General features: G+C 39.7%; 1 protein-coding gene across 5 annotated transcripts in view; it reads left to right on the top strand.

Moving 5' to 3' along the window:
- vps13b (vacuolar protein sorting 13 homolog B) overlaps positions 1 to 27279 on the top strand; it is a 283913-nt gene that overhangs the window by 159433 nt on the left and 97201 nt on the right. For 4 of the 5 annotated variants that reach the window (XR_003840835.1, XM_029503627.1, XM_029503624.1 and 1 more), the window contains 5 exons: positions 504 to 645; positions 1499 to 1771; positions 1942 to 2098; positions 2551 to 2662; positions 24672 to 24875. Coding sequence is in view for 4 of the 5 variants with exons in the window: in XM_029503627.1 (XP_029359487.1) it covers positions 504 to 645; positions 1499 to 1771; positions 1942 to 2098; positions 2551 to 2662; positions 24672 to 24875 (888 nt within the window). In the remaining variant the exon portion in view is untranslated. The remainder of the gene's footprint in view (positions 1 to 503; positions 646 to 1498; positions 1772 to 1941; positions 2099 to 2550; positions 2663 to 24671; positions 24876 to 27279) is intronic. The other variant, XM_029503626.1, reaches the window with a different exon arrangement.

Raw genomic sequence — 27279 nt, 5'->3', positions numbered from 1 at the left:
GGCCTTGATTCTCTTGTTGTTGAAATCTCATTTGGGTGATGGTCTTATACTGATACTTAACGTACGCAAATGGTAGTGTCATATTTGATATTGTTTTTTTGTCGCACAAGTTTCTTGTGTTTACTCTAAAAATAACACTTAACACAAAGATAAAAATATGCAGTTGACAATTGGACTAAGCATATTTTCACAGAATTTTTCTTATGAACAATTGAGTTAAGTGCCTCTAAAACATAATTTTTAAAATTGTGTAAGAGTTCATTGTATTTTTTACTCTGCTTAATGCTGGATAATGTAAGACCATTCCTCAGCATTGTAGCTGGTTCAAGCTGACGCAGTTTCCTTTGGTTTTAATCAGTTAATTCTATAATTATATTTCCACAAATCACCTAAAAGTTGCATTATTTCTTTCCCATCTGTCTTTCTTTCCCTTCTCTCTTTGGCACTTGTCCTTTCGGTCATCTACTCTCTCTGTCTTCTTCTTGCCCTCCCCTAACCTCCAGTATGGAGGACGGTGTTCAGAGTTCCGGTAGCTGTGGAGGAGTGGTCCTCTCTTGCACTGACAAGCTGAACAGACGCACTGTGTTGGTTCGACCCGTCAGCAAGCAAGACTCTTTCAGTCACTTCTCTGGCTTTTTCCCTCCTGTAAGAGTCCAGTTCCTCTTTTTAGTAGACTCTGCTTAAAATCCATCAACAGTGGCCGAAAAGAAATTTTCTGTTTGTTCCTTAGAAAAGCTAGTGTTTTTATTAGAATTTTGAACTATTTAATGTTGCTTTGACATGCGCTAAATTACTTGGATGTAATGTAAAATGTCTCCCAGCAGGGTGAATTGTTTTATGCATTTTAACAATGTCCCAATGAGTAAACAAACAGCTCAAAATCCCACTGTTCTTGGATGTTGTTGTTGATTTTAGCTACATCTATCTTTCTTTGTAATCTACACTTGGAATTTGTGGATTGTATCCTTTGCTTTGCTTATCAATCAGAAAAAGTTCTGCCTCAGATAACAGTTATAATCATCAATTGGTTCGGGAAAATTTACAAATCTTTAAATGAAATATTTGCTTTGATGACCCATCCTAAGTTCTGCACAGAATAGCTTAGCTGTTTGTATCAAGAATAGTGAGCATAGTGTGCTGCAGGTGTTTTTTCTTTTTGTTTGTTTGTTTGTTTTTTTTTCAGTTTTACTGAAATTTAACCTAGGCTTTCCAAAACAAAAATTTGACTTGCAGCATTGTTGAAAGTAAATATTTTATTCTCTCAATATAAAAAAGGTTGATTAAGATTTTTAATATTTTAACAATATTTTTTACTGTCTGTATCTATATTTCTCTTTTTTATATCTATGCAAAATCTAAGTTATAATCTAGTTATTTTTTAGAGAGGCCTTAACCTCCTGCAAGAAATCAGACCAAAATAATGCAGTTCTAAGTTTCTGACCTGGATTTCTTGGTATGTAACCTATTATCCGTGTGATTTGTACTCATCACTGACCAGACAGCAGCCAAGGTCCTGGAGGGCTCCCACCAGCAGCATGGCTTCCTGTCAATCACCTACACTCAAGCTGTCACTAAAAATGTCCGTCATAAACTCACCACACGGTCTGAGCGGCCAACACGCAGTAGTACTACCACTGCCAGTCAGCGGATGACGACTGATCCTCTAGCAGACAGTGCACCTCAGTACCTAAGAGAAATCTTGCTGACAGCCCAGCCCTTTGATGTGGTGTTATCCTGTCCCTTAATGGCCACTGTAGCAGGGGTGCTTCAGGTAAAAAAAAAAGAAAAAAAAAGTGTAAATTATGCACACAGTCATATGTAATGAAAACAATGATTCCACATTGTTTTATTGCCTATAATAAGGTTTTATTCCTTTAACATCAGAAATTATTTGGATGTTTTAAATGTTTTGTTTTTACTACTGACTGGATGTCTTTTCAGGCTACGGTACCCAGACGCTACAAAGAGCATGGAAAGTCAGCAGGCCAGCCAATGAGGAGCCACACGCTTACATCTCGGTGTTTACCTCTCATCTACATCAACACCAGTGTGATCAGGATCTTCTGTCCTGGAATACAAGACAAACATACAGTAGTAGGTAAGAGAATTGCATGTCTCTTGAAAGTACACTTGTGCAGATATGGGGACCATTCGTATTATGTCACAGGCTGTGGCTGAGTCTTTGGTGCCTGCATGAAAGTTCCTGTCATGGACATAGGAGAGGCGTCACATGGAGACAGAGCAGCCCACAAACAACATTAGCAAAAAAATAAATAAATAAGGCTGAGATTAACTAACCACAGTTATTTATATACTCTCCTCCACAGCATAAAGTCATTGAATGAGCCTCAGTGTGTTGAGCCTTGTTTTGTCTGCTGCTAGTACTGTAATGACTAATGGCAATAAAGCTGTCCTTTTAAGGCAGTGTTCAGAGGTGGACTTCTGACTTTGTTAGAGTGCAAAATTTAGAGAATGAAAAAAAATAATAGAAAGTTTTTAAAACACTGTGTTTCTGTATTCTACATATTTTATTGTGTGTGCTGCAAATAGGTCCTCATGGGAAACAAGAGGACACCCTGGTATTAAAGATGGGTTCCCTCAGCATGGCTCCTCAGGCTGATAACCCCCTGACCCGCACAGTGCTGCGAAAAGACATCTACCAGTAAGGCAAACTCTGTCATATTTACTGTTTTCAATTAAAACCAATTTTTAAAACAAACGCAAAAAATGACTTTTGACTCTGTTATCAGAAAAAAAAATCTAGAATTGGTTAGACAAGCATTTTTTTCTTGTGATAGAAAGAGTCACATCGTTGTACCACTTAACAGATTAATATATTCAAGATTCAAGTAGAACCATCAAAGCTGTCCAATAAGAACAACAGTAGCATTTTGATCAGAAAAATCACACCTCACTTAAACCTTTTTTAATAAATATTTTCTGTTATTTGGATATGTTAGCTTATATTATTACCGTATTTTTCGCACTATAAGGCGCACTTAAAATCCTAAAATTTTCTCAAAAATCGGCAGTGCACCTTATAATCCGAGTGCGCCTTGTGTATGAATTCTTGTTGTGCTTACTGACCTCGAACCACTTTTATGTGGTAAACTGTGCTCAAAAATCTGTCAAAATGTTTTAGTTCGACTGTGGTAAGTGACAAAGCCGCTCTGCTTGATGGATTGTCGGAGCATTCCCAGCTGACACAGGGACGTTGTATTAAGGTTGGTCCTTGTTTGGATATGGGTTGCAACATCAGACAACGTTAGATAACTAATTATATAGTGCTGACAAGCAACCATCATCCAACATTTAATTCGTGTTACCTTACATCAAGCCAACGTTAGGTTTTTAACGTAAACCCAATTTTCAAATCCATGTCATAATCCAATCATAATCAAATGTCGGGAAACAACGTTGTTCCAACGTCACACTAACTTCAGGTATTTGTTATCTCTGGCAACGATAAACCAATCAGAGAATAGTACACAGTACGCTTACCTCCGCCACTTTTTGTAATACCAGTACTCGCTGTGCTTCGCTTCATATGTTTTATCATGCACCTTATAACCCGGTGCGCTTTATGTATGAAAATAGAGCCGTTCATTGATATTGCGTCTTTCATGCGGTGTGCCTTATTGTCCGCAAAATACGGTAGTTTATCCTGTCTCCAATTCATGATGGTCTGCAAGATCTTTATTGCTGAGTCTACCTCCCAGTCCTCCTCCCTGTCATTTAAGCCTTTAACTGTCATGTCTGACACCTCTCCTGCTATTAAAACTAATAACACTGACACTGTTTTATTGCCCTCTCTTTTGAAAACTCATAGACCGCAGTAGTAGTGCTAGACCACCTAAAAACAAGGTGATCACAGTTCATTAAAGGTGCCACTCAATTTTGTCTGAGCTCAAGTCACACTTCGTAAACCTGTTGTGAGGCAAGTGTTTTTGGTGTGTATGTGCCAGTACATAAGGGTATATCCGCAAGCTTGTGGTATTTGCTTCTCAAAGGAGAGTTTTAGGGTACGGCAAATGGCATCGCTGCATATGGTTAAGCAGCCATATAATGACAGAGAGCAATGAGTGACACCTTGGGGCACTACTTGGCCCTACAGCTGAAACACAAAACTGTTGACACAAGCCTTGAATGCCATGTGGATCAAAGCTGCAAGGGAGGGAAAATCTGGACCTCTGAGGGAAATAGCTCAGTACAAAACACATTTCCCTACTATAGGCAACCAAGAGAATCTGGATTGTGTCATAACTGCCTCAAAACCGCAGCCCCACAGAGTGTGTGTGTGAGAAGGAGAGATTTGGGGGGGGGGGGGGGGGCGGGGCAGTTGTGCAAACGGGCAGATATGGAGCTGGCAAACACATGTAATGAGGGAGATAAAAGTAGTGCCTTATGCGTTGTGCAGCTGCAAGTGAGCTGTCACAAGATGTAAAATGGAGAAAAATAAAAAATGGAAGGTGGACAACAAAAGAGGAGGAAAGGCCACTATAGGCGTCAGGGCGTCATACGCAGGGAAGCTGTAAAGCAAGGAGGTAGATGTGGTCTAGGTCTATGGGCAATATGTTACTATCAAAGCAAGACTGAGAGAATTACCACACTCTAGCCAACCTTGTCCAGAGTGCTCCCAGCATGCCTGAGCTGTCTCACAGTCTTTCATGTACTCCTCCAATGTATTAGAGAAAGAAACATATCGATTAATAACCATAGCTACCATCATGACTTTCGGGTTTTATTTTGTTTGTTTGTTTTATTTGTTTTTAATCCACTCTAGTTTCACACAGTGTGCCATGCTGAAATGTTTGCTGTTTGTTTTGGTACCAGTTAGTACATTTAATGGGATGTAATTATTGTTTCCATGGAAACCTTGCTGAAATTTATTTTGTTGACATGCTGGCCATGTTGTTATCATGTCAGACGATAAATGATGATCTTGTGGGCATGGAAAATAATCTGGAGTTTTTCTCAGACTTTCACTTGAATAACCAGTTAAAGCAGCCATGCAATTTCACCACATATTGGCCAGTAATGTTCAGCCCCTGGTGGTTGCAGGATCGGTGGCTCTGTGGCTATGGTACCCACATCTGCTCATAGATGCAGAGTGTGTCACGCAACTCTCAAACCTGGAAACACATGTGTCACTCTGTAGCACTCCACAACCACCATACACATACAGAATACACAGTCAGACATATGTGCACTTGCAAACACAATAACCCAGTCATGCATTCACACTCAAATGTGCAACGCACACAACCTCGTACTGTACATAAGCACATGAAATACATAGGTGCATACTCTCTCAGTAACACAAGCAGCAGTCATGGTCAGTGTACAAGCACACCCACATTCATTCTCCCCCTCAACTTCTACACAGAAGCCAAAAGCCACCACTTCCCTCTCTGCAGTGAAACCCAGAAATTATGTCAAACCACTCTGTATTCATCCCTCCATGCCTAACCATGCATTATCCTTACCACCTTCCCTGTTCACATCTGCCCTCCAATTTAGGATGATCACACTTCTGGATCAAAAGATTGAACACAGGGGCTTATTGCCATACCATTGCTAAAGCCCTGCCTTGTGCTTATCTTTGTTGAATACTACCGTGTTTGTTTTCTCAACTTATATAGATAAAGGCATTGTGAGCACCTGTAATCATGCAAAGAAGTGTGTTCTTACAAGCTATAACCAATTGAGGCTATTGGTAGAAACCTTGTCTTGATTCTTAGTAGCCATTTTGTGCAATTCAGCCTAAAGCTTATGATATCCGTTGTCATAATTGAATGAAGGACTGATGCAGCTATGCTGTTATTGTTAACCGTACATAAAGTGATAACCTTACAATATTGAGGGTTTACTGTAATGCTACACTGGGAAGAGTAAAGGCTGAAATAGCAAGCATGTGTAAACATCTTGAAGGAGCACATCTTTCTGCTCTTCAACTTCCACTGTTTTTGATATATTTCAAAGTTCCTAGGCTCACCGTGTTTAGAGTATAGTATGTATTTATCATTTAGAGTAGATACATTTCTTCAAAAAAGCTAAAATAAAACTCTGACTGTAACACTGTCGAGCTAAGTTGATATCCACCACCAAATTCATTTGGTAACAATTAACACAGTTTCATGTGATGTTAAATTTTGTTTTCATGAAGGGGAAGGTCCCCAGGGGCTTCTTTACCAAGCAGGAATTATGACACAGAGCTGCAGGCTTCCCTTCTTTTTCCCTCTTCATCTCTAGCTACAAGGCCGCTGTCAATTTACACAGCTGAAATCATTTTCCTGTCTTGAAAAAGCTTGCTTTTTCCAAGTACATGAACGTCAGCCCGGGGAATGTCCAGCATGCGTTCAGCCCTGACTTTCTTGTGGTTTGGGCCCTCTGCAAAATCTCACAGATCTTTTACTCTCCACTCCTATTTTTTTTTTTTCTTCATTGTCTCACTTTCTCTCACTTTTTTCCCAAGAGATTTATTTTCCACTCATAGGACGCTTAATTGAAAGCTTCTTTTATACTATACTTGGGTGAATGGGTACCACTCTTTCAAATACCTGAAGGATAGGGTTTCCATTTTAACAGCAATGAGACATTTTAAAATGTGTCTGTCTTGGGGTTAAAGGGTTATACATAGGCAATATCATGTTCCAATATTAACTTAGTATAAACTTCCTACAAAAGGTGACTCTAAATAATTGACTACTGTAAGTAAAATATATAGTTTTATTATAAATGTGTAAGGGAATTTGCAATGCTGTGGCATTTTGTGAAATATTTCTGCATTTTGACGCTTTATTGAATGTGCTATAACAAGAGTGATGAAGGGTTGAAAGAAATTGATACATCAGCCATAGTCATAGAGGTGAAGTTGTTAAAATGAAAAGATTGAGATTCACAGCCAAACCCAGTCCACTTTCACACTTTCTCTTTCAGGTAGCCAATGCTGGGAAAACTGGGTATAAATGTCAAATTGTTTAGGAAGGTATCAAAAACTTATGGATAAAGCATATTTTATTCTGTAGACAGAAAGGCAGTTTCTGATATTTGCCCTGACAGAACTGATATCCTCATTTTCATTTTGATTGTCCTTTAAACAGTTTTTATATTTTTTTTACTCAGTTAAGTCATGAACTAATTTTTGTCCAAGAAAACGATCCTTTTAATATTTATTCTCCAGTTGTCTGCACATGTTTGTACATGTTTGCGTCCTAAAATATACTGCACATTTTACGACATCTCCACACCTAGATGACAGAGCTCTAAATTCCATCGCTCACTCAGTTACCTCATGGTCTGTCCAAGGGAGACTCAGTGAGCATCTTGCTGCCGCAAAATATGGGTTTTTGTTTTGCATATGCCTGCATTTCTATGGTAACAGCAAAGAAGGCTGCTGTGTCAGTGGTGATGCAGCTCCAAGTCAACATAATGTGGCCGTATCAATGGACTCTCTTTCACTCCCTCCTGTGTTTTCTCATACATTTTCCAGAGTATGACTCCTTCTGCTGTACCTTTCATGTATCTCCCTCCCTCTTGTTAATATCTTTCCTCCCATCATGCTTTTGTTCCTGGAACACATCTACGTGGTTAGCATTTATTTTGGTGTATATTTCTTCCTTCCTTATTTGCCAACCTTCTCCATTTTTTTTGTTTTTTTGTTTAATGTGACAAAATATTTTCACGTGCTCCTTCTACCCTTCTCTTCGTATTTAAATAGTTCTCTTTACTTATTTACAATACTTACACCCTTTTTTATTCCAGCCTTTCTCACTTTCTTCTGTCCCTTTATTCACTTCTTTTATGTATTATTTATTTCCTTCCTCTCTAGCTTTTCCTTTACTTCGTTTCCTCTTCATTTCCTCTGTTGGTTTGACTGGTCCCAGTCCCAGCACACTGTGGTCAATAAGCCAGCCCCTCTTTTTCTGTTGAATGAGTGCCTGGTTAAGTCCATATATATGTCCTCATAAGTGGTTGTGATGGGGATCTCCCCTCTACAGATAAACACAGTCTACTAAAGCCAGGACTCTGCCTGTTACTAATAAAATTCCCTGGCAGATCATTACACGATCATTACATGCACCCTTTCTATGACAAGGGATGTATATATATATATATATATATATATGACAAGGGATGTATATATATATATATATATATATATACATCCCTTGTCATAGAAAGGATATATACAGTATATACAGTATATGTATATATATATATATATATATATATTGATTAAAAATTGATTACAAAAATTATTGGAAAGTAAATCAGTAACCCCTGTGGGCATCCAGGAAGGGCATCCGTGTATTTTCACATGGACACCACTTTGAAAAACACTGTCTTAAATGACAGCTACAACACAATTACAGCATTAAAAGAAGTAATTGCTTAAGCCTAAACTTTTAGGATTAAAAGGAATAAAATTTGCTGAACTTTAACTCAATAAATCATTAAATATTAATTTAAATTTTACATAGTAATAAGGATAAACACTCCACCCTAAAGAATATATGTTGAATTGCCGGGTCGGCTTCAGTGAACACAAGTCTGTAATGGATACATAGAAAAAGATCTGCTCACAGACCTTCAGCATATCACTTTAGCCTAAGGGTGAAAAACTGTCACAGTATCAACAGTCGCCTCAGTAAAATTACCAGTGGTCAGTGGGCTGTGCATATTGCTGCTGCTGCTTTGCTCGTAGTAGGATTAGGAGACCCTACAAATTTAATGCATTGTAATCTCATGTCCTCACATTGGGAAAAAACTATGAATGATTTTCTCAGGCGTCTGTATGACAGCTGCAGCTCTCTTAGTTTCTTTTCTTTTCATATGAAATGCCATTCTTTTTTATGCGTTCTTCAGCTGGTCCCCCTCTTTCATGTCTCTCTCCTCATCTTTCTATTCCTCATAAAATCCAGAGTTCCCAGCAAATGATTCATTAGATGCTTCAGTGCACACTTGCCTCATCATTCACTTTAGTCGGCTGCCAAGTACCCCATTTCCCCGTTTGTTTACACCAGCAAAAAGTTTGCCGCTTAGCTTCGCTGCTGCAGCAGAGGAGAAGAGCTGCTTGGGCCACACACAGTGACACCCAGGACCTACACTTATATACTCTGATTTTGGAGTTGCTTTAAAAACTCCCCTGCTGATCAGGATAAATGATTGACTCCACAGCAGCAATGATGGCAATGTTAGTAGAGGCTGCCATAGCTGAACAGTCTCATGAGGAGCAGCATTAATTTCTTAGGATTTCGAATGGACCAAAGTTGGTTTCAGAAGACTAGTTTTGCAGAAATTATGTTGGAAGTGGTGTTGCGGTGCTACATTACTACATTACATTACACTGCTTTGAGTATTCAGAGAAGCATTAAGCATGGTGTCTGTGGGGATAACCCTGCCAGACATCAGCCATTTGAAGTAAGGTTCTCTTTATCTATTTTTGGCTTTATTTTCAGGCCTTAAAACTATAATCAGAGGATCTTAATTCTAAATGTTGTTAGTCTAATTTTTGTCTTTTTGTGAAAATATGCCAGTTTGTCATCAACTCAGAACTGTGGGCAAAACCAAACCAACTGAATAAATCTCTTTAATTGCATTAGTTTTTTTTTGGCCAACTAGCTGCTCTGATCTTTTAGTTGGTTTATGTGTGTATTGATGTCATTGCTGCCTCTCTGACTGTGACTTGCCCAATGTTTTTACAAGATATCTTTTTGATACTACATGGGTGTCTTTAAGTATAGTAATGGTGCATTAAAGGAAAATGTTCAATCATCATTATGTGATGATGGCACAGACCCTTAAGAGTTTGTTGAACAGCCAGCCACCAGATGAGTGTTACAGCCAGCTGTCAAACAGAGGTACTGTAGAGTGACTCAATTTGTGAAAGATTTTATCAATAAGAAAGTCTCTGAGGGATCACAAACCCTGTGCTTCATTCTTGTGCTCTTTTGGGCCTTGCACACAGAGGAAAGAGACATTCAGTCGAGATGATTAGCAAAATACTATAAATCAATTAGCTCCACTTGCTCCTCTCCCTTTCTTTAATGCTCTACTCTACTCTTTTCAGATGTACACCAATGTTCTCCCTCTACTCTCAGCAGAATGAAGATAAAATAAGCAAGGATTTGAGGGTCAGCCAGAATAAACATTGTTTTTTGTCAGTCCAGCAAATGAAACACCTGGTGCCGGTAAATTGAAAGGGCATATTTTACATTGCCTTGACACTCAGGATTAATGCAACATCAAATTGTTTTAAAATGGGGACAGCCGCTACCCAGAGTAAATCATACGCCCATTTTTATTAAAGTTTGCCATAGAATTTATGTTTTCATTTGAACAGGATAGCCTGCACAGAGCTGACTGATGAGACTGGGAATGGGCTCATAAGGGCTCATAAGGGCTCATGTTGAAATAGCCCTTAGAAGACATGTTGTAATATGAACAGGAAGTTCAGAATTAGCCACTGAATACTGCTATTTGAGCTGGATGATTTCCCCGTTTTATTGTTAGGTGAAGTTATATTTGTTATACTCTTCTGATGCAAGATGCAAGATGATTATCTGAAAAGGTAGAAAAATCTATTTTCCCATACTGCCATGAGAAAGAAAGAAGAGTAGGTTTTTGTTTGCAGACCTAAAGAGTAGAGCAGAAGAAACCAGATGAATGTTAATGGATGTGGTCATTGATCTGTGAGGTGGAGTACCTGGCCACTGTACTCAGTCAAGCCAGCCACTCATTATGAGGCTATCAGTCTTCTTAAGGGTGCACTCCATGTGTTCATGCTGACCATTACCCATCCTTCTTTCTGTCTGACCAGAGGCTTTTGAACCAATTATTACAAGTAAAATCATAAGAACACTGACTAAAAATCAGTGAGTTACAGCTGCAAAATACAGTGGCCTCACAGAGCATTCCCATTGCTTCTTCATCAAATTGAATGGGAAGCATCTGCTCTGCAATCTGCAGTTCTCTCCACAGATGCTCTGGGGTTTAGGTCATTGCTTTGGATAGAGAGTCATTCCACCATTTCTAGAATTAGCATTCAAAGTTTTTCTTCATCACACTAAGATCATCACCCATCTTATGCTTAGAGTTCCTTGCAGTTTGCCCAATATTTAGCCACTCTACCACTAAAGCCTGAGAGTTACTCAACAGTTCATTCTTCTGGCAGGGTTTTCTATCCTTACAGAAGATTTCATAAGCTCGTTGAGACTGACCTTCAGTTAGTTCATCACCTGCCTGATGAAGGCCATATTGCTTCCATTCACAGCTATTGATGCCTTTTACCTTAACCGCAAAGTGTTTGAATACCTTTGTAAACTTAATTTTTGGGGTGGTTATTGAGTGTAAATGGCAGTTTCATGTGAAACGGAACCTGGCAAACACTGCAAGAAGTGAATGGGTGTGAATATTTTCTGATGCCCATGTTTTTACCTCAATAACGTATTGAGGTCTTTGTCATCTGTCTTTCTGTACCTCTAATTCCACTTATCCATCATTGCAGAGTACTGTGTTTAGTTGGAACTTTCCTGTACTGTATATGAGTAGGGAGCTGTATACAGCATCTTGTGTGCTATGTTGTGGTGTCTGCTGACTTCTGTGTACAGCCTGTGGTTCATTCCATAAATATCTGTGGCCTCTGTGATGTTATTCTCAGGCCCTTCGCTCTCTGAGAAGATTGCACCACAACACTTGTGTTCCGCAGCTTGCAGTTAGAGGTTTAGGGGGATTTGGAGAAAGAAAACCCCAGCCTGGGCCTTGCTATACATTTTTATGACCATTTTCTACACATATGATTCCGTTGTAGTGCGCAGCGAAAGGGGAGAAGAGGGATAGAGAGGGGTATTACAACTTACCACAGGGGAATCAAACAAGTAAACCACAACTTATTTTCCCCTCTCTTTTTGGCTGAATATGCTGTGGCTGTTGGGACAGAGTTGTTGATCCGTTTATCTTTTGGTTGACTGGTCCAGCCTAAAATATTATAATAACTTTTGGATAGATGGATGGATTATGAATTATGAATTTTTGAATTCCCCAGTCTTTCCTGTGGCCCCGTGAGGTCATTAAAACCACGCAGGCAAATGATCGTTATTCTCAGAAGATGAATCCAAATAATTTTTATTATCACCTCAGCCTTTGCTTCTCATCAACCATATTCATTTTAATTTGTATGCAATATAAGCCTGCAAAGCCTCGTCACCTAGTGCATGAATAAGCAATTGCCCTTCCTTTCTAATTTTTCTGGAACATCTGTCTGTGTGCTGGAGACACATTTGCATTATTTGTTTGGTGGCACTCAAGGTGACAGAGAGAGCTTCCCGGAAACTGTTCATGTGTTTTGGCAAACTCCTGTCAGTCAAGCCCATGTAAGTGCTGACAGAAGCAAGAGGGATCACCCCTCAGCTGTCCCACACTTATAAAAGGTTCCTGATCCAGGGGTTGACTGCCTGGCACCAGGCTCCGGCTTCGATGAATTTTGCCTGCATGTGTGTATGTGAGTGAAAATGTTTTATTCTGCAGGAGGAAATAAGGGTTCTAAGAATACACGCATACCAGCAACCTAGGAAGCTCTGTTCTCAATGGCAGCCTGTATTACCCACGCATACCGGTGTTACCCTGTCAAAGTGTGCATTAAATTTTCAGTGCATGTGTTATGTGTATGTCTTTGTGTAGTTCGACCTCAGCCTTGTGCATCATTATGTTTTAGTTCCTTTTCTCACTGCTCATGACATGTTGATGTTCTGACATCCTGTGCAGTTGGTTTGAAGCAGTCATTGTACTGACAGAGTGAAAATGACCAGTGACACAATAGTATTGGAAGCCAGGGGGACTCTGAGGGGAATTCAGCAATTCTGGGAATTGTTACTTCATAGTTACTGTGCCTTTACTTTGTCTAATTTCTTTTGATAGGAAGTCTTGAGCCATGTTACCAATGTCAACAGCAAAGTTTGAGAAAATAAATTTTGTGTCCAGGCTGTTGGCAACTTTTTTGTCTTTGTAGAGTAAGGCGCCTTTATGTACTTACACTCTAGTACTCTCACAATTTTTTAGGGCTTTTGTGTTTAAGTGCATTGACACAAGATTATAATAATGGTATTCTGTTACTGTCTTACAATATTTTTGTAGCCAAAGAAGAATCTAACATGCTGGACCTCTGTATATGAACAACTCTATTTGAGGATGTCCTATTTGCATTTTTTTGAACATGTGTCCATATATATCTGTGTACCCTCCTACCACACAGTAGACAATCCATCCAGAGCAGAGACAACAGGATTATCCAGTCGATTTATGTGATAGAAAAACCTTATAGAAGGGAGAACAGGCAGATGCGTTCAAGGGTCCATGTGTGAAGCCATAGGCTTTTTTCTGCAGTTCTGGAAAGGCAATAAGAAAACAGTGGTATAATTGCTTAATGCCTGTGTAATAAGAGGCACATTGCAACCCTAGCAGGTCCAACAGGCCTTGAAAGAACTTGAGCAAGCACTGAAGTGGCTCAGAATTATTTTCCTCCTCCTGGTCTTTACCACTTGTGGTATTTTGAATATCTGTATTTGCAGATAGTTTTCTTTCCCATGTATTACACTCAGAGCAGAGTTGCTCTCAATGTTCCTAGAAGTATTTTATTGTCCAAAGCCAGTATGGTAGTGTAGTAAGTGACTCTCCATGCAGTGAGTATTCTGTTAAACTCACAAGTGGCTATAACTACACGGCAAGATGGCAAGATTGGTACGTACACTGTGAGGATGAAGCTTTACAGAGTGCAGTCTGTGTGTCTGTGTGAATGTCTGTCATGTTACTTCAGCTGCAGGTTTGAGAGAACCACAGAGGGAAATGTGAAGCCATCGTGTAGACAACTCTACTGCGGTGGTCCTCTTTCTTCTCTCTACAACTTACCACACACACACACACACACACACACAAAACAGACCTTAAATCAGCACTCCACCTTGTCACTTTATCATCACACGCATGCACAGCTATAGTTGCACACATGTAAGCAGTGCAAAAATTATTAACTAGAGCAAATATGCTTTGCACCATATATTTTTGCTGAAATGAAATGTCCAACTGCTGGCAAGACTTCTCTCCATTCCTCAGTGATGACGAGGAGTCAGTGTTTAAAGAATCATTGTTCTCTCCTTGATATTTTTCCACCCTCTCTTCAACTGAGAAGGCATTTGAAGAGCTTTGAACAGTTTTTTTTTTCTCACACTCTCACAGGTCTCACATTATGTGTAGCCTGGTAATGGACTGATATTATTAGCATTTTAAAGCCACATGAGAGTGTTTTTAAGGAGAGGAAGGCTGGTTTGAAGGCTGAGGGAGAGATCCAGCTGACAGGCACATGTTGGATAGGGAGTGCAGGGAGCAAGAAGGCTCACACATCACAACATGACATGTCTCACGCTTTGCAACCCTCACTGTCCTCTGTGTGTGAGACATAATCAGGAACAACATCAGTGAAGCAAACTACGCTCCTTTCAAGACGTTTGGGAACTCCTGGGCAAATAATGGTTTTGCTGCAACTGTTGCATTCATTCCTACTCTAAAAATTTCTAAAGTACAACAACAAGCAAAGCTTTAACATTTGAAGGAAGGCTAATATTTTGCTCCATGTGTTGTATTTACTTCTGTTCACTTCAAAAATCAACAAAATGTGTCATTGGTGTGTTTTCTGTTTTTGCTAAGCCCTGAAAAAGACTTTGATCTACTTTTTGCCATGAATTCATTTTCCCTCTGCCCTAAATTAATTCTTCTTCCTCTCCACCCAACCCTAACAGGGCCAGTTCAACTGCGCATTTAGTGCCTGCTTTGTATTACTCCCCTGTCTATACATGATTCAATCATCATGTGTCCCCACAACATACTTCTCCTTTTCCCCTCCACCCACGTACCCAGTTGTGACAAAGGATGTTGTATCCTGACTTTTCCTTACCTTGTTACCTTCTCTTTGCTTCTGCTCCTCCTCTGCCCTGCTCTCTCCCCCTTGTTCTCCCTCAGTTCCACTGTTGCTTTCTCCCTTCCGCTTGTCTGTCCCCTAATCTCCCTCTTCTACGCAGGATGTTGTTGAACATTTTCTACATCTGTCCTCTTCTGTTCCTCACCTCCCACTTTAGTTGGTCTCCTTGTTGCTCCCTCTCATCTGTCTCTCTCTGGTCAGCTCACAGGATGCTGCAAAGCATTTCCTGCCACCAGGGCCACAGGAAAGAGACTGAACACGGGCTTGTTTGATGTGCCATCTTCTCTAATTTTTTACACCTGGACTTGCACACATTTTCAGCTAAACAGAAGCATTGCTTGTTCTCTTTCCGTCCTTACTTCCTGCTTCTTTCCTTTTTTTTCCCTTCCTCCCATCCTTCCTACCTTCTTACATCATCCTTGATTTATTTCTGCAACCCTTACCTGCAAAAAAAAAAAAAAAATGTTCAGTTTGTTTTAAGGAGATAAAGGGTTATAAATTGCACATAAATGCATGGGGCTGTCAGGTTCTCATGTTTTTCTTTCTTCTAAAAAGCAAATTCCTTTGCTAGCATAATGCAGACACAGCTGTAGCTCTGTTTGCAAATTTTATTTTTCTTATTTTGTCCCTTTCTCTATAATTTTTTTTCCCTATAAAGGCTCTCAGTGCCCGCAGCTGTTTGGATGTTGGTCATAAGTTTTGGCATCGTGTTGCTTGAATGCCATATTTTCACAGCACTGCTTGTTTAGAGTTGTGGTTTTGTCAGAAGCCTGGCCCACAGAGCCCACTTCCTCTTCACTGTTCTGGAGTCGCTGTACCAAAACACTGACTGGCAGTGGAGGAGAGGGGAGAATAGAAGTTCTAATGGTGGGAATTATAACAAATGTTAAGACACACAAAAAGAAAAAAATTAAAAGAAGTCACAGAGGTGAGGTGCTTTCAATATTTAGTGAGGTTATCTGCCCCTGAAACGCATGTTTAGATAATTTCTCATCATCATTATTTTTCATTGAGCTTTCTTTATGCTTTGACCATGCACTAATTACCATAATTCAATCTCTTTTTTCTTTCGTTTCTAGGACTTTAGTCTCCAGCAATGTATCTCTCCCCATTCTGTGGCATACATGGTTCTTCCCTTATTGCAATAGGGTGTAATGCTAGAAAACATGCCAAATAGCCAGGCTCAAGGTGATTCCTAAAGAACACTTTCTTTCCACATATAAAGAGTGACGGGCTCCAGATAAGGTTGATTTAAAGCAGTCTTTATTCCAGTTATCGCCTGATGAAGCTCTAATATATAGCCATTTCAGCAACCTGTTAGACTGTTAGACTGTGCCAGTTGCTAGTCTTTGCAGTCGAAATGAGGAGCACATATGTTGAATAATTTGACTTTTAATTAAAGGAGTGTAATTGGTGTGATGAGAAGCAAACTAGATCAATGACACAGCATGGCACAACAGAAAGTAGCCAGGGCTGCTTTCCTAGTGGAGATTTATGTTCATATGTTTGATGTATTTAAATAAAGGAATTAGAGGATTTATTGCATCTCAGCTGTGGTTTATTCCAATGTAGGTGCTATTGTGTTTGAAAACCCATAATTTTGCTTCCAATGGCCATTTGTTTACTTTGGATACATGGTATTTGTGAGAAATAACCTTGACAAACTTTGGCGACATCACAAGCAAAAATATAAATTACATAATCAAAGCTAATTTATTGCCATTCAGTCATTGCTGATTAGAGCAGAATTATAGACAATAGAGCAAGTCTATTGCTTTTCCTGCTTGAAGTCAAAATGCTTGCTTTGAAAAAGTTGGATATTGTATGTTTTGAATTTTTTTCCCTAAATTTCTGCTTAAACTGGTTCTTTTTGCTTTGCTTGGTCTCATTCTGTATTATTAACCTCACATTTATACTCAAGTGTATTTTTTGTTTTTCTGTTGATTATAAAGTCTTTAAGTCTTTAAGTTCCTCTCTAATACTTTTGCTTTACCTTTTCACCATTCCTCTCATTCTCTGCCTCCCCAAATCAACATCACTAGTGGAGTTAGATAAGCACAGAGTTCCCTCCTCCCATGTGCTCTCCACAGATAGAGGGGGGAAAAGGGGGAAATCTCTCATACAGAAATGTCACCCTGTATAAACACACTCAGCGGTGTGGATGAATGCAAGATCCGCTTCAGAATTATAAACACTGGCTCCGCAGTCATTCACAGAGGAGGAAGACTTAGCTAATGTAGGAAGCATGTGTGCCCCAGATTATTGTAATTATTTTATGCTGTTTTTCTTTGCTGACATAAAAGTATTTGGACACTATCTCATGAGAAAGTGGTTGTACTTCTAAAGTCCTGGGCAGCACAACAGGTTTTCTAATCTGCTTTCATATTCTCACAATCTGACCTGTCTCTCCTTAAAGCTTGTGATTTAGACATAAGTTTTTAATTCCATTATGTGGGAGCTTCCAGCAGCAAGTCATTGTATTGTATTTTGTTTCTCTCTGCCTTTTGTTTGCTAGAAGGAAATTTGAATTAGAACAAAATGTTGTTTAAGGTCAAAGCGAACATCAACACGAAGGACCTACTGTTTTAGCTATCTGATTACATGTTTGTTCAGCCTGTCTGCTAAACCTGTAGCATATATTAACCTAATCAAATATGGCCATCATTTGCCTGACTTTGTTTAGGAGAATTGTCATTCTTTATCCAAGAAGGTTAGGGCCGAGATATGGAATTTCAATGCTTTAAATATTTGTCAGAATTCAATAATTACTGTAAACAATGTGTAATCAACTTCAAAGTGTTCTGCCCAAGACCCTCGTTTCACAGATAAAATGAGCATTTTAAGAAATATACAAAACGCATCCGTGTGTATAGTAATGTGAACCAGCTTGGTAATACTGAAGCGCTTAATCAATATCAAGTGGAAAAAACAGTAGTAGTTCTTGCTGTTGGATCCATAAAGTGGGCCTAATTTTACAGCTTCATAAAACACCCTCCTTGCCAGACCATGAATTGAACAATTTATGTGCAGAAGTAAATCACACAAAATATGTCTAAATCCCAATTTCAGACTTGTATGATAGAATGAATGTATATTGCATGTGTCTTAGTGTGTGAGCATTATATTTAATGCGTAAGGCATTTAAAGTTTTGCCAAACACGATTTATGTGCTTATGTGTACTTTAATGCCTGCTATTAGATCTGAAAATAATGAGAGGAATGTGCACAACTCACTGTATTTTCTTACAGACTGAGCAATATGTCTGATGCAGCATGTGATGTGCAGCTGGGCAAGTGTTGCTCATGATGCACAACCCATTGTTGTCAGTGTACTTCTAACAGAATCACTTTAAATCGATTTTGGTCCTGGGTGATTCTGTCCCATGAAGTGCCTGCCAAAACTCCAGGATGGGGTTTGTATTTGAATTGCATTTTGAGTGCTCCAAAAAAAAAGATTAATCTCCTTAATTAGTGTAAAAGTACCATTGAGTTATGTTTATGTGTAATGTATGTTTGATGAAAATGACTACACATAAGTAACAGACAGATATGTGGCCTCCTGTGCCATGTTCTCTGGTTATGAATAATCTATTCCATGCATGTCTTTACGAATTAATTAAAGAAAACCCCTCAAATTAAAATAGCAGTGTAATGACATCATTGCAAAATTGCTTGGTGGGGACACAAATCTGGGTTCAATCTGAAGTCTAAAGGAGTTAGCAAGGCATTCCCTTCACACCTCTGCATCAGGGATTTGCTGTTAAAACTCTGCCTGACATGTTTTATAAAAGCAGTATTATGTCCATTTTCACAGCAGGGAGGAAGCATTTCAAATCTCTTACTACTAATTAAGGAAGTGATTTCACAAGCACTGGTCCATTCGGTGTCATGGAGAAAATGGTAGCTTTGTCCTGCGGTGACACACACACATGCACAGATGACTTGTAGTAATTCTCAGCAGCAACTTCAAATGCATAAGTTTTCGAAGAAGATCTAAGGCAGGCTGATGCACACACATTCACACACACAAACCTGACAACAATTTTCAGCTATAGCAAGAATTTTAGCTGTGCCCAAAAAACGGGATTCACTGAGCCTTTTTGAATGGATCCATGACAGCTGTACCTACTGTACGAAGGAATCCAGTGAGAAGCTAGTGCCCTTAAGAAGCCAGAGAATTACTGTCTCTGTTACTGAAGAATGTTCCATGCTCAGAGCTACATGCACAGTTAAAGCTAAACAGACCAGGCAAACTGTGTGTTTGTGTATATGTGTGTGTGGGTGCGCATGTGCACGTGCATGCCTGCCTTCCTGCCTGCATGTTTAAGGTTAAGCAGAACAGAAGCAGTGGGTTTGAGGACGCCATCTGTGCCATTAGCTTGATGCAAAGTACTTCAGACTGAACTGTAAGTTATGCATTGCATCAACAGTCAGATTGATGACAAGCCAAGGAGGTGTGATGTTATGACTATAAAAATACTTTTTCATATAGTTTTGTAATAACTGAGTCCGTATCCATCATGTGATTATAGCAAAGTGTATGTTTTTACTGCACAATGATTAACAGCATACGATGACGGATTAGCAGTTTCATTTGTATGGTCACTGGCATACGTGAATCCCATGAAATACACCAGTTCAGGCCAAAAGAAATATCTGCACAATCTTCACACATGGCATTCTTTGCAACAATGGTGCAAGAAGCAGATTTTGAATATGCATGATGAGCATAATATACCTACCAGACTGGCATCTTCAGCTGGTTATTATGGCTAGCACTTGTTAGACACTTTCTATAGAGCCACACATCTCGCCCCAACCCCATGTTACTAACGATGTTCCTCTTCTGTTATGTAAACTGCATAGCATATAAATGATCCTGTAGCTAGGATATGTTGAAATCAAATGCAGGCACTGAGTTTTGGTATGCACTGTGTTAATGCATACAAAGGGGCTTCTTCTGTAATGCTTTCTCGCAGCTTTTCACCATCATGTACTTCTGTCATGAGGGTGATATGAGCCTGAGCTAAACACACATATATATAGAACCAATAGTTTCCTTCTATGATCTGATGTAAATATAATTGGTCGAGTATGAGTGTCTTAAAGTGCAGTCATCCTAATGAATAGCAGGCTTCTGTTGTGAGCAACAGTGGGGATGAGTAATGCTGCTGGGCTTAAAAACAATAGTTTTTTTTTATTATAAGTTTTTGTCATGGGAATTTATCAGTACATAAAGCCTAGACACAATTCAGGAAAATGGCAATTTCTGTTCTTTGCATATTGTGCCAGTGAGAAAAAAGAAAATCAGCCATTGATAGGAGTTGAAGTTGCTTAAAAACCCACAGATAAATCAGTTGTTATTGCCAAGTGACACATTTAGAGAATTGTTCCAACTTTGTTGTCTTGGATATTTAGTTGTTTTGTTTGTTTTTTTTTTAACTGTTTGACTTCTGTTGAAAAACATCCAGTCAGGTGCAGCAGCATAAAAATCCTTGAGTGACTGGGTCCTTTTCTGCTGACTCGCCTTGTTCCACAACATAATTTCCCCCTCTCACTCCGAGAGCTGCTCAGCATTCTAATTCAGAGCCTTAATTACTGTAATTGGTAGATGCAAATTAACAGCAATTGGACTTGACTGGGGTCATAAATCCACATCTCAGAAGTTGCCGAAATTCTGGCAATTCAGAGCAGACCACCATAGAGAGGGGTGCTTAACTTACTAAGTAATTGCAAGTTTCATGAATCATAATGTGTATGAATTCCCCCTCGGCACTCATACAAGCCCTCTGGGACTCAGATTGAAGCCACTGGGAGTCATGGTGAACTGATTGAAAAGCCACTGTGCAGCTTTGGCTTTTCCAAAACAAAAATACCATGAAGGAGTTGCTGGGTGCTAATGGGGTTGCTTAATAACATTTGGAGCCACGTTGAAAGAATATGAGAACTCCAACTGAACACTTTCCGTTTTAATTTATAGATGACAGAAACTATTTATGCAGTTTTTACTATTCCCTGTTCCTCTTGGTTGTGACTTTTAGTATTTAAAAAGGTAGTTTAAAACAAATGAAGTGACAAAGCAGGGCATGCACAGTGTTTCACTTAGCATGTGTTCCTTCAGTTCAAATATACATTAGCTTTGGGGCCACTCAAAAGAAAAGAACACAGTGCACTCCTGAAATATAGCACCTCTATGCTATAGCATGTCTGTGTTGGAGCCTAATTTAGCTTGTCTTGGTAGAATTAAGTCTGTGATCTCAATGAAATTTCTGCTCACTATATATGTTCAACCAGGGGAGCAGAAGCATAAGCGCCTCATCTCTTACACACACACACACACACACACATTTGCATACACTCCTGCCTCTGTTGGACATGTAACCAGACATATATTGTATATGATTTTTGAGGAAATTAAGTGAAAAACAGGTCTGGGGTTGCGGGTTCAGTTTGCGGGTTCCAGAGTGACGAGATCCAGAAGCCAGGCGTGCTCGGTATTACCCCGGTGCTTCCTGCCCCACTGGCCTCGGTGAGGAGGGTGTGGATGGTGGTGGAGAGAGGAGGGTGGGAGGCCACTGAAAGCCAAGAGCCATGATACACCCTGCCCCACAGGATCCCCTTGGCAAGAGGCTTTAACACAGCCCACAGCTCCCACACTCCTACCATCAAGCCCTGAACCTCAACCAGATCCCCTTGTGGTTTATTTTACAACCTTGAACCACTGTTAGCCTTCAAAACCTCAGCATGGTAATCAGGCTCTCCCAAGATTCCACTTTCACTCTTTTTCAACAAACGTCTTTACTTATTTGCCCACTGGCTCTGTTCAGTTTGATTTTTCATTTGTGTAACAATCTAACACTTTATTTCACTTCATTTCTGTCCCCTCCCCCACTTTCTCTCACGTACTATATGATCCAAATCTGGATGTTACTTCAGAGTTATATGCAGCAGTAATCTCTCTGATTATGCTTAGTGTCACTATGGCATGAAGCAATAGCACATCTGAATGAGCTTATTTGTTGTTTATCAGTGCACTCGTACATTAGCAAGTGTGTGAGTTACGTGATGTGTTATGCATGTGCCCAGAAGGTTTTTCGCTGAATTCTTTTACAGTGGGTGACAAACAATCCCATGTCTGCAACATGTTAAACGTGCAGTCTTCCCACCCATTCACCTAAGAACACAATTCATGACTGATGCTCTGCCCAGCACACACACAGAAACCCAAAGAATGCTAAACAGAGGAGCATAACTTGCAATTGATTGCCCGTTTGTAAATTCTGCATATATTCCAGAGGAATTTGGAACATGATTATTTTTTTTCTCAGTGATGAAGTACCAGTAAAACTGCTCTTTTCAAGTCCAGCATTCTAGATACATAGCACTGCTGTCTTCACTATTTTGTCTGTTGTTTCCCACCGGAGAGCTTGAATTGGATGGAGCCTTTGACTTCAAGCCATAATAATTTTGGAATGGAGCCTTCATATTTCAGCTCTGATGCAAAATCAGCCCAGTGGCTTTTCAGAGTCAAATTGGATTTAAATTGTGTCAGAAGAGGGAGAAATGTTTTTTAAAATAATAGCCATGAATGCCATGAAACAGAGCATTCTTACTGCAGCGCTTTTGATCCATCTTTATAAATAGCAGAATTTTGTCGTAAAAAAATAATGTTTCTGTGGTCTTTTCCTGCAATTAAAAAAAGGTTGGCTCAAGAACAAGGGCAAAACTAAGGACTTGTGTGTGGGGGAAAGTTTCTTTCCCTCTAAGAACCCCTTCCCCTCCACCACCACTGCCTAGCCTTCCAAAAGCATGTGATGTACCATGTCACTGCATGGTAGTGGCAGGCAGATGTCTGATAATGGCAGACCCAGAGCCTGAGAAGAAGGGCATGTTCCACCTGCCTTGCGCTGTATGTTTTCAGTTCATCCATGCATGTACAATGCACAATTGTGTGCCATGCTTTCCCAAGACACCCTCTGATTCCCCTTGGCCAAGCAGTGTGGTCTGTACATGACCGATCAGATACGTTGAACCAGTGTTTTCCCCCCACATGTACAACAAGAAAATCTGGCTTCAATTATTATTGCACCCCAAGGGGAACTTCCAAAATTCCTCCCTTCCTCATTTGTCAGAAATGAGGCTCTCGTTTCCTTTGATTGGCTGAAATATGTCTTTTGATATTAAATCAAACTGGTTTTCACTGGCTGCAGGACCAAGACAAATGTTTATCATATTTATTTATGTCATTGGAGATGACCCTGCAGCTAAGCAACACAGAGACTTGGCTGTAGACTCCCAAGTTATGTTGATTGTGAGTAAGAGAGTCTCCTAAATAAGCTGAAGTTAAGAGATAATTTGGAAAGTATATGAGGTAACTGGTTTGTTTAATGTGAAAAATACAGTTTGGGGTTGGAGAGGGTGATGGAGGTACTGTTACAAAAGCCCTAATGAATCTAGACTGACACATCCCACCCAAATCTTACAGGGCTCATGCTTTGATTTATATTATACTCTGTTGATAAATGTGGTTCCAAATGTTGATTAAGGATCTGTTTCACTTGTTTGTATGTCAACAAATCCAGCTAAATCCAGTTATGCACCTCTGATCTCCCATTGCCATGGTTTTTGTACTTGGTGCGTATTGTCATAACATCACGCTCTGGTAGAGGCCTTTCCAGTGTGGCTAAGGAGGGGAAACGCTATATGAAAATTGCCATTGACATTGCTCAAACAAATAAAACTACTCATGCAGCCACTACATCTGTAGCCATTTTAAGCCCTTATTTATACCATTTAAGCTCTCATTTGAATTCACCAGGACAAATAAACATATCATAACGAACCGAGAGCCCTGATGTCATATGCAGATGTTGGATTTTGATTATTCCTGTTGCCTCGTGAATTCGTCAGGATCTTGTCTCTCAAAGGCAAAATAGATGACATCACTTTTCCTTGGCACTGATGAGACAGTTTTACTCACTTGACTGTTGCATTCTGACTGTGCTGCCCACTCCTGAAATATCTCTACATCTCTTCTACCAAGTTTGTGTATGCTGTAGAAGTCCTGTGTTTCTTGAAACAGGAATAGAAAAAGAGAGGCACTGCAATCCCCACACTCCAGACCACTGTGGCATCCAGCCAGGGGTTTAGACAGTGTTTACTGCTAATGATAAGCTGGCATGGATCAAAACTTTATAAAAGGCAAATTATTTCACCTGAGGCCTGTGGGGATATTTATCTGAGGTCTGGGTGTACAAGCACCACAGACTTTGATTTAGTCATAAATCATCATGTAACAAATGTGTGCTACTAAACCACTGAGCAGGGAAAAGGGAAGAAAGTAGTCAGTAGTGGTTAGGGCCTTCTGCCAGAATCTCTTTACAGGCTCTGTATAACAGACTACCTGCTCTATTCTTGGGGTCATGTTCTTTGTTGTAATTGACTGTATAGAGTAAAGCCTGATGCAGTGTGAGCCTTCAATAATAAATAACATTTTGTCATATTATATATATTGAGGGCAGTTGTACTTACACACCTGCTTGCTGAATGTAGCTGCACTACCCCCTCCAATGTTGTCAACAAGACAGACATTCTCAAGATCCAAGTCTCAGCCCCACCTGGCCTCATCTGGAATTATTAACACACTATATGATTTGTTAAGTGACTCTACAAAAGGCCCCTTTCCCTCTCTTCCCTCCAGACGTGCCTTGAACCTTGGCATTCTGCGCGACCCAGGTTCAGAGGTGGAGGACCGCCAATACCAGATTGACCTTCAGTCCATCACCGTTGGAACAGCTCACTGGGAGCAGCTCAAGCCGGAAAAGGAGGGCATCAAAGGAGGTGTATCAGCAGAGAGTGAGAGGAACTCCCAGAACCCAGCACTGGAGTGGAACATGGCCAGCAGGTCTGGAGAAGATGTTAGATTTTTCTTTGCTTATGTTGAAAGTAGGCACCAGTATACCTATTATTTGCACACAGGTGTTTTTCTAGTCAGCAGCTTCTTAAGCCTGTAACTAACAACTGTTACAAGTATTCAGTTGTTTTAGAATGATAAGCAATCTGATCCCACAACAAACTATTGAAACGATTAAGAAGGGATTTATAACAAACCAAGCACAGCAAGATATTTCTCTGTGTTGATCTTTGACTTAGCTATTCAGAGAAATTTCTCAGCAATTGTTGAAGAAATCGAAAGCTTTTCCTCACAAATCAGTGTGCAAAATACACACACATGCATGAGCACACCATCTTTTAACCTTTTCTACAGGCATCAGTGTTTTCCAGTCAATGTATACTAATGACCGATAACTGTGTTGTATAAAGCAAGGCTGTTGTATTATTCTTTTGGCACTGCACAATGGCATGCTTTATACATTTGAATCTCATTGCTGTTAGATTAAATCACTACACTCCTTGTCAGGTGCTGTGTGTGAGATCTGCTCTGAATGTCCTGCAATTTATCCCATCAATCTTAATGTGGGAGCAGCATGCAGTTATTGAGTTAGCTATCATAGAGCCTCCATACACAGTCATAATTACAAACCCTGTCCTTTTTTTATAGACTCAGGAGCTAAAACAAGCATGAGTGTAAAAGCCTGTTTGGCCCCACATCCTTTTTTTCCACTCATGTTTTGAGAGGGAACAGGCCCAAAACTCACAGAATCACAGGCAGAGTCCAGATTTGTTCCCTGTCTACTAAAAATAAGTCTTGTGGAAGAATGCAGTACAAAGTCAACTCAGGTCTGATTGAGACTGAGAGCTCTCAGGTCATCAGAGCTTAGTGAGAAGCTGGCTAAGATACTTTCACCTTTCACACACATGTAGACCCACACGTAAGCACACATGCACACATACGCAGAGAGACAAACTTTCATTCATCTTCATTATCAACACAATTTTTTACACACATACACACAAAAACACACACACACACACACAGTCTATGATATTGTTTGGAGCCCTGCCAGGAAAACACAGACTGCTGCTGTTGCTGTTGGTACTAACGTTAAGCCTCAACTCCCAGACTGCAAAAAGATCCTTTATTGTGACAACCATTCAAGATTTATTTAAGGGAGACCCCATTCTTAAAGTCCCATCTTCCTGTCAGAGGTCTATCCACTGTATACCTTTTATTTAAGGAAAACAATGCCTAATAAAAAAGCCTTTTGGCAGCAAATCAGGCATTTTCTCACAAATGGAAACATTGTGAAGAATACAGTGTAAGGTTATACCTTAAGTTTTGACAGCAACTTTTAATCAACCATCTTTTTCTGAAATAGATCACATGGCAATCATCAATATATAACATTACACTAATGGGATTACCCATTAATCATTTTGTTTGAACGGCCACGAAATATCAGGCCCTGTCTGACACACAGGAATAGAATTTAAAAAAAAAAAAAAAACAACTCAGTTTTTTCCACATTTCGTTGTACATTCTGGTGAATATCATACATTGCCACATTGGCGTAATGACACAATTGTAGCTGCAGTTGACAGGATTCCACGAAGTGCAGAGCCTATTAGAAAACATGAAGGCGCCTGTCAGTTTTATGGAGAGAGCGAGTGTTTCATGAAATTTGAAGAAGACAGCCTTCTTATAATAATCTATGTAGTGCAAAACCCTAAATTCTAATGCTTGCAATCAAACTCAATGAGTGAGTAAGCAAGTGCACATTTGGTGTTTGACATTTCAACAAGACAAAGGACTAGTATCTCTAACTGTTGGACCACCCGGATTTCTTTTCTATCCCCCTGCTTCCTTCTATCCCAGAGTCCTCACTTGTCTTTCTCCAAACGTGGCAGCCAGGGTCTGTTGTTAAACAACCCTTTTTAGTAGTGGAGATGGACTAATGTTAAGTCTTGCACTCTAACTATTGTGTCTGTGAGCTCATGTGAGCAAAGGGCTACTAAGACTTAAACCACTTACATTTTTTTCATTCATACTCTCAATATATCTCTGTCAATGAAAACATGACTGTCTGGGCCAGGTGCCAAGCCAGATTCTGTGAAAGGGCAATGAGGTGAGATTCTGGGCTCACACTTTATGCTCCAAAAGATGCTGAATGCCTTCTGAGAAGACTTAACTTTCTTTTGACATACAATAGCAATAGTATATCTGAATTTCTATTCAAAACTAGATTATAAAATGTACCGTAATTATTACTTTTGTTCTGAACGGATTTCACTTTGTGTTATGCTGTCTCACAGTGACCTGTAGCCAGTGAAGGATGCTCATCCAATAATAAGAGGGTTTTGCAGCAGATAAGGAATTATTCAAGTTAAACATGTCTCTTTCATTATTT

Source organism: Echeneis naucrates, chromosome 6 (assembly GCF_900963305.1).
Source record: "Echeneis naucrates chromosome 6, fEcheNa1.1, whole genome shotgun sequence".
In the NCBI taxonomy this organism is placed as follows: domain Eukaryota; kingdom Metazoa; phylum Chordata; class Actinopteri; order Carangiformes; family Echeneidae; genus Echeneis; species Echeneis naucrates.
This window is presented reverse-complemented; position numbering and strand designations above follow the sequence as displayed.